The sequence below is a fragment of the Lipotes vexillifer genome, unplaced genomic scaffold, assembly GCF_000442215.2.
Source record: "Lipotes vexillifer unplaced genomic scaffold, Lipotes_vexillifer_v1.1 scaffold634, whole genome shotgun sequence".
NCBI lineage: Eukaryota > Metazoa > Chordata > Mammalia > Artiodactyla > Lipotidae > Lipotes > Lipotes vexillifer.
In genome coordinates, this window is record NW_006781096.1 from 1,395,482 (window position 1) to 1,404,110 (window position 8,629).

The window sequence follows — 8,629 nt, forward strand, 5'->3', positions numbered from 1 at the left end:
GCGTTATGCGGGCCTCTCACTGTCGTGGCCTCTCCCATTTGCGGAGCACAGGCTCCGGACGCGCAGGCTCAGCGGCCATGGCTCACGGGCCCAGCCGCTCCGCGGCATGTGGGATCTTCCCGAAACGGGGCACGAACCCGCGTCCCCTGCATCGGCAGGCGGACTCTCAAGCACTGCGCCACCAGGGAAGCCCCAGTGTTGTATTTCTGATTGGGCTCGGGGGGTGGCAAAGCACAGAACAGATTGGATGGCTTCTCAATGAAACAGGCTTGAAGTGAATCTGACCTAAAAGACAATTTTTTTCCCCATTAAAGTTGTTTTTCCCCCCTCAAAGGGAGGAGAGGAACATAGTCATAATCCTGTAGTAGAGGCGCAATTTATAGTACCTGTGTAGTCTTCCTTTGAGTCGATTTTGAATTTCTGGACAGTTCGACTGTGTTCTGGCTTAACTGTTTTACTGTGCATTACGTTACATAGATTTGTTCTAAAAGAGTGGTCCTTTTAAGTCAGTTTTCAAATTGCTCCTTTGTGTTTTTAGGTAGATTCCTAATTAGGGGTTTCCCCTGCTGCCTGAAAAGTAGAGTATTCCTGTGGAATGTTTCATAAGCTGAAATGGCATAAAGCAGCGGTCCCCAACCTTTTTGGCACCAGGGACCGATTTCATGGAAGACAGTTTTTCCACGGACCGGGGTGGGGGGTGGGTAGGGGAAGGGGATGGTTCAGGAGCTAACGCCAGCGATGGGGAGTGGCAGATGAAGCTTCCCTCGCTCGCCCGCCGCTCACCTCCTGCTGTGCGACCTGGTTCCTAACAGGCCAGGGACCGGTACTTGTGCGCAGCCCAGGGGTTGGGGACCCCTGGCATAAAGTGAAGAAGCAGTTACCTTAGGACACATCTTACTAATGGATGCACAAAAGAAACCAAGATAAAGCACAGATGCTTACATAGTTCAAAGCCATGGCAGCTTGATGCTGAGATGCTGAGCGCAGTTCCTGGGAAGGAGCTTAGCGATGCCACTCTCTCTCTTCAGGGTGTGTGCTGCCTCTGTGACAACTCATTGCAAAACACTGAACACTATTTTCCCTTTTCACGGACTTTTTTTTGTAAAAGCAAAAATCCTCTTCAGATGTCTTTTGGTTAGCAAAAACAGGTACTAATGTAGGTCTTTGTGAAAGCCACTTGGCGGAAAGTGAACTTTTGAAAAGCAGGGGATACCTGTAATGGCCTCATACACTCACGGTCCTGAGCATAACAGAGAAAAAGACCATTTCTGCCTTCAGAACTTAGTGTATTAACACATTTGTGAATAGAAAATGCTGAGGATTTAGCTGTTGCATGTGTATTTGTGTTTCTAAACTTTTATTTTTTACCTGTTTATATCGAGCAACCCCAAAAAATAGTGACTTGAGAGCAATTAACAATATGGGAGAAGGATTTAAGATTGCCGAATTTTTTTTTCTTTTTCAGTGTAAGGAAGACATTCTGGGTTTTGTGCCCTCTTTGCTTTTATTACTTGGCCCCATTTCCTGATCATGCACTTTTTTTTTTTTTTTTTACTTTTGATTACCCATTTCTCACAGGAAAATTATGCCCATGTACTTTTTATTATACCAAGGGCAGCTATTATCTCTCAGATCCTGTTTCTAATCCATGAACAAAATGGAATCAAGACTAAATTAAATGGTATGTGTCTACCTTCTAAGTTGGATAACTTAGAAAAAATAACAGGAGGATATCTGAGGGTTGTAATCAACTAAATAGTCTTGCTTAGTTGGGAATGCTTTAAAATGACTGTGCTAAACAGTACAAAAGTTCTTCATTCTTTTCTGTTACTTTTAATTGAAATAAAGTTATATATCAGAAAAATAATTTTTGTTTTTCTCTTCCCATTTTCCCTGCTACATTTTGAGCATCTTGAATGTGAAGTGTAACATAATTTAGATGCCTACACTCTTGGCCTAGTTTAAGGGCATAGTTTTTCTGCCTATTAATCATGTTCTTAAGGAGTTGCTAATTGCATGAACTGCAATGTTAGAATAAAATTTATAAAGAACTATGAACTAAGGAGAAGTGGAAACTCAGAAGTAATAGGTATGTAGTACTGGGCATTTCATTATCTTACTTGGGAAAAATTACATGTTTTAATTTATGAATGTAATTGATTTAAGACAAGAGTTCTATTGGAGTTTATCTCATATCTTTTCTTTGGATCACATACGCCAGGCCTCGTTTGACTCCTGAGTTTTCCTTCAAGTCCTTAATTTCTCTTCTGAGTGCTATAGTCTCTTTCTATGAGGGCAATTTAAACAGTTTATTTCTCTAGAAGTATTAAACTAACCAGATAACCCAGTTACTATCTTTTTTTTTTTCTTTGTACATTTCCTTTAGAAGAGTATCTTGAAGATCTCATCCACAGTTTTATTTCCTTGTAGACGGGAGAGCTAAGGACAAAAATGAGCCAGTCTCATGAAGACAGTTTAACAAGTGTGGCTTGGAATCCAGATGGGAAACGCTTTGTGACTGGAGGTCAGCGTGGGCAGTTCTATCAGTGTGTGAGTATTTAGTGCCCTCTTTCAAATGTTTGCTTATTTAAAAGCAAACTTAGTTTTGTAAAAATAAAGAATTCATTTGACTTGATATCTTTTATAAAATATACTATATGAAGACTGACTTTGCCATCTTTCTAGAAAAGCACTGTGCAATAGAACTTTCTGTGGATTTTTTTTTAAACCATTTCAAGTGCTTATACAAAATATAGGCTTTGAATTTAGTAAAACATTTAAAAAATTGCCCTACTAAACATTTTGTTCTTATAAATAAGTTTCTAATGTATAGGGACACAAAGGTCTAGTATTTAATTTCTTTGGGGTTTTTTAGCCCTTTGGAATTTTTTGTATCCAAAAAAAATGCTGAATTTCATGAGGAGCCTGTCTTTAAATATTTGAGGAATAAAAGTGATGATGAGTGTTACCAGAAAACTTTGCAGTCTTGATTTGAGGTATCTTCTAATCATGTCCTGTTAATCTTGGAGTGTTGGGATAATGAAAATTAATAGGTAAAAAGTCTTATGACAAGGTAGACTGTGATACAAATCCCACGTCATTACTCTGTATCTAGATTCCACATCTCATATCACTACCTAGCATGGTTCTAGTAGGCCCTTCTAGATTTTTAAAACTAAAATAAGATAATAAATCCCATCAAATCATTCAGTGTAGGTCATTTATCATAAAGACTTTTATGTAGCCACTACAAATTATCAATTTCACTAAGCTGGCTGCTAGACTCGTGGAACCTAGTGTCATATTATCTCAGCATGGTTGTAAGCCATTTCTTTTTTTTTGTTTTTTTTCCAGTTGTCCCAACACTCTTTATTGATATACCCATGATTTTCCAATTCTTTTTTTTTTTTTTTTTTAATAATACACAATGTATTTATTTATTTATTTATGGCTGTGTTGGGTCTTCATTTCTGTGCATGGGCTTTCTCTAGTTGTGGCAAGGGGGGGTCCCTCTTCATCGCGGTGCGCAGGCCTCTCACTATCGCGGCCTCTGTTGTTGCGGAGCACAGGCTCCAGACGCGCAGGCTCAGTAATTGTGGCTCACGGGCCCAGTTGCTCCATGGCATGTGGGATTTTCCCAGACCAGGGCTCGAACCTGTGTCGTCTGCATTGGCAGGCCGATTCTCAACCACTGCGCCCCCAGGGAAGCCCTCTTTTTTTTTTTTTTAATAATACACAATGTATTTATTTATTTATTTATGGCTGTGTTGGGTCTTCATTTCTGTGCATGGGCTTTCTCTAGTTGTGGCAAGGGGGGGTCCCTCTTCATCGCGGTGCGCAGGCCTCTCACTATCGCGGCCTCTGTTGTTGCGGAGCACAGGCTCCAGACGCGCAGGCTCAGTAATTGTGGCTCACGGGCCCAGTTGCTCCATGGCATGTGGGATTTTCCCAGACCAGGGCTCGAACCTGTGTCGTCTGCATTGGCAGGCCGATTCTCAACCACTGCGCCCCCAGGGAAGCCCTCTTTTTTTTTTTTTTAATAATACACAATGTATTTATTTATTTATTTATGGCTGTGTTGGGTCTTCATTTCTGTGCATGGGCTTTCTCTAGTTGTGGCAAGGGGGGGTCCCTCTTCATCGCGGTGCGCAGGCCTCTCACTATCGCGGCCTCTGTTGTTGCGGAGCACAGGCTCCAGACGCGCAGGCTCAGTAATTGTGGCTCACGGGCCCAGTTGCTCCATGGCATGTGGGATTTTCCCAGACCAGGGCTCGAACCTGTGTCGTCTGCATTGGCAGGCCGATTCTCAACCACTGCGCCCCCAGGGAAGCCCTCTTTTTTTTTTTTTTTTTCCAGTTGTCCCAACCCTCTTTTTTGATTTACCCATGATTTTCCAATTCTTTTTTTTTTTTTTTAATAATACACAATGTATTTATTTATTTATTTATGGCTGTGTTGGGTCTTCGTTTCTGTGCGAGGGCTTTCTCTAGTTGCAGCGAGCGGGGGCCACTTCATCGCGGTGCACGGGCCTCTCATTGTCACAGCCTCTCGTCGCGGAGCACAGGCTCCAGACGTGCACAGGCTCAGTAGTTGTGGCTCTCGGGCCTAGTTGCTCCACGGCATGTAGGATCTTCCCAGACCAGGGCTTGAACCCGTGTCCCCTGCATAGGCAGGCAGATTTTCAATCACTGCGCCACCAGGGAAGCCCCTAATTCTTTTAGAAAGTTATTTCAAGTAGTCAATACCATTGTTATATTACTAATTTAGCGTTTTATTTCTGGACTTTCTCTCCATGGGCTAATACTGTACTGCATTGATTGATTGATCTAATTGACATATAACATTATATTAGTTTCAGGTGTACAACATAATGATTCAGTATTTGTATGTATTACAAAATGATTACCACAATAAGTCTAGTTAACATCCATCACCATACATAGTTACAAAAATTTTTTTTTGTTATGAGGATTTTTAAGATTTACTTTTAGCAACTTTCACATATGCAATACAGTATTATTAACTATAGTCACCATGCTGTACATTTTAGCATTTAAGCCATTAGTTCTTAATTCCCTGTGTTCAAGACGCATATATGTTTCTGCTGACTTTGCCATCCCATACACTGTGTACACCTTCAGGATACAGGACTTTGGTAGTTCCCTAATCTGTAAAATGGGAATGGGAATGCCTCTCAGAGCTGTGAATGTTCAATAAGATAATGATCCTAAGAGCTTTGCTCAGCACGTTACAAATTTGGTGACTTTTTAAAAAATGTCATAACAGATTCCTAAGTTCTATAAAGTTATAATTAATGTTTTAGTAATCGTTTTCCATATCACAACTTGTGAATATTACAGGACAAGTCCCAATATAGTGAATTTTGAAGGAATGTTTGAATTCTTTTCCAAAAGTTGTGAGACCTTAAAACTTAAGGATTCTTTCTTTCTTTGTATTTATTGTACTTATCTATGCATGGTAGGTTATTGAAGGGAAGATAGATTTACTAAGATTCTCCCCCTCCCCCTTAGGTATTGTTGTAATGAAATTTGACCTATATTCAAATTCTGATGATTAAAAACACTTATGGAACAATTAAGTTGAGTTCAGTCTCAGGAAAAGACAAACATTACAAAAAGATATGCTAAGAGATTCTTTTGGTTTTCTTTGCTTTCTGAGTGCTGTTAAATAATGGAGTTAATAGTAATTTTCTCCTCAGGATTTAGATGGTAATCTCCTTGACTCCTGGGAAGGGGTGAGAGTGCAATGCCTTTGGTGCTTGAGTGACGGGAAGACTGTTTTGGCATCAGATACACACCAGCGAATTCGGGGATATAACTTCGAGGACCTTACAGATAGGAACATGTAACTATATTTTGTATCCATTAAACAACAGTTATCTGATTTATGTTAAAATAAAAGTGTAGTAGAACTTGCTTCTTCAGAAAAAGTTTTTATTATGGTTTTGGTTTTGGTTTGATTGGTAATTTGGGTGGATAGTCAGGTGGTGCTTAGTAATTATTAACTCAGATTCCTTTTATTGATTGAAATATAGTATATAATAGTGATTACAGACAAAATTTGTGATACTTAAGCTAGAACATTTTGTATTTTGATAAATTGAATGTGTTGATTCTTAGTATGTTTCTTTTGACAAATTATTTTTTGGTTACAGAGTACAAGAAGATCATCCCATTATGTCTTTTACTATTTCAAAGAACGGCCGATTAGCTTTGTTAAATGTAGCAACTCAGGTGAGTTTATTAGCATAATTCTCAGAAAAATTTAGCTTAGTTAAAGTTTATTGTGATTTTTAGTATATATAAACAAGTATTTCTGTGAATTCTTAAATTTCACTCTATGTGTTTGATCCTTAAGTTTGTAGAGTCAACTAGAAATTTTTCAGTTGGCATTTCGCATAAATAGAAAATGAAAATGTTCATCAGGCAAAGGGATAGTCACAGGTAACTTTTTAAAATTCTTTTGAGTTGAGTTAGAATAAATACCTAAATTCTCTTTTGCTTACAGGGAGTTCATTTATGGGACTTGCAAGACAGAGTTTTAGTAAGAAAGTATCAAGGTGTTACACAAGGGTTTTATACAATTCATTCATGTTTTGGAGGCCATAATGAAGACTTCATCGCTAGTGGCAGCGAAGGTAAATTGTGTCTCTGTTGGTTCACATATATTGATGGACTGAAAGTTCTATAATTCTCTCAACTTGTGAACATAGTCATGTCTCCAAACAAATTCAAGATGTTAAATCAAAAATTGTATGAGCTGTTTATCCAGTGCACTGTTGATTTCCTTTTCTTGGAATGATTTGAGTCCTCCTATTGTCACAAATTAATAGTGCCTATTTTGGCTTATGTGGAGGTGTGTTTGGTGCATGTGTCAAATCAAGATTTAGTTAAATCTTTATTCTCTCGTATGTTGACCTTTTTTTAATAGATTTATTTTATTTATTTATTTTTTGGCGTTGGGTCTTCGTTGCTGTGCGCTGGCTTTCTGTAGTTGCAGCTAGTGGGGACTCCTCTTCATTGCGGGGTGCGGGCTTCTCGTTGTGTTGTCTTCTCTTGTTGAGAAGCATGGGCTCTAGGCGTGTGGGCTCAGTAGTTGTGGCGCACGGGCTTAGTTGCTCCGTGGCATGTGGGATCTTACTGGACCAGGGCTTAAACCCGGGTCCTCTGCATTGGCAGGTGGATCCTTTTTTTTTTTTTTTTTTTTTTTTTTTTTCCAAAACTTTAATCCCAAGGATTCTCACAAAACATATCACAAATGACAGCATGAAAAAAAAAAATTGCACAGTAACTCAAAGTGTGTGTGCGGTACACAGGCCTCTCACTGTTGTGGCCTCTCCCGTTGCGGAGCACAGGCTCTGGACGCACAGGCTCAGCGGCCATGGTTCACAGGCCCAGCCGCTCCACAGCATGTGGGATCCTCCCGGACCGGGGCATGAACCCGCATCCCCTACATCAGCAGGCGGACTCTCAACCACTGTGCCACCAGGGAAGCCCCACTTTTTTTTCATGAGACTGATGGTTTTCAGATGTTAGTAGTATCTTAAAAATCAAGGTTAATTGTTTTACCTGATCTTGGACAAAATTGACTATAGTTAGATCTTCAGTGTTTCTTTAGTGACCAAAGAAAATAATTTAGGATTCTTATGGTCTCAGAGAAGCTGAAATTACAGAATTGTGTCTACTACCTTTTTGAATAAACTTATTCTCTGGTCTAATAACATCGGTATTTCAGGCAGGCATGTGCCTAAACTAGTCAGTCTGATTTAAAATAGAAATTGTTTAAAATATGCAAGCACATATAAGTGAGGCAGTAATAAAAGTTGGCATACATTTTAAGGTGATGAAACATAAATAATGGCAAATTATTGAAAATTTTCATTCAACACATTTTCTTGAGTACCCACTATACTGTTCTAGTACTATAGCAGCAAATTATTTAAGTCATTTTTAAAAAAACTGAATCTCGTTTTCCAAGGTAGACCAAGGAACTGGATTTTGTTGATAAACACCTGGTAATGTTCAATTACTGTGTAAGATGTTTGTTACCCATTTCTTAACAAAAAACTGACCTCAGTAGCTAAGAGGATCACAAAATGATACATGAGTTTTTCCTCTGTGTATAAGGTATATTTAAGGATTAAGACAAAGAGACATTTAGGGATTTAGATTTTAACATGAAGCATATGAATTTATCTGTTCTTTCTTTTTCCCCCCCAAAAATCAGTCAGATAAGATTGAGAAAAGAGAAGACTGGTTTGTTAGGTAACAATTGGGAGTTCACTTCTTTCCCGTCAAAAAATCTTTTTAATCTGTTAATCATGTTATTTTTTTCTAGGTTCTCCATTGGCTTCTAATTTGATATGATCTAAACATATTAATAAGCCTTGTACCTGCTTTTTAGCTCTTCCTACTCAAAGATCTCTTTCCCCTTGCTCTATTTAATCCTGCTCCTGGGGGGTTTTTGCCTCTTAATTATGCCTCACAATCCCCTATAGCTCTTTCTAAAAATAATATGTAGCCTAGAAGTGCTTTAAAAATATGTGTTGCTACCATTATCCCTAGTGATGCCAATCTTTTTTTTTTTTTTTTTTTTTTTTTTTTTTTGG

At 38.9% G+C, this 8,629-nt stretch overlaps 1 protein-coding gene across 2 annotated transcripts in view; it reads left to right on the forward strand.

Annotated features, from left to right (window-relative positions):
* WDR26 (WD repeat domain 26) overlaps positions 1-8,629 on the forward strand; it is a 44,474-nt gene that overhangs the window by 25,766 nt on the left and 10,079 nt on the right. For both annotated transcript variants that reach the window (XM_007454476.1, XM_007454477.1), the window contains exons 9-12: positions 2,431-2,550; positions 5,720-5,865; positions 6,176-6,254; positions 6,529-6,658. In XM_007454476.1, the coding sequence (XP_007454538.1) occupies positions 2,431-2,550; positions 5,720-5,865; positions 6,176-6,254; positions 6,529-6,658 (475 nt within the window). The remainder of the gene's footprint in view (positions 1-2,430; positions 2,551-5,719; positions 5,866-6,175; positions 6,255-6,528; positions 6,659-8,629) is intronic.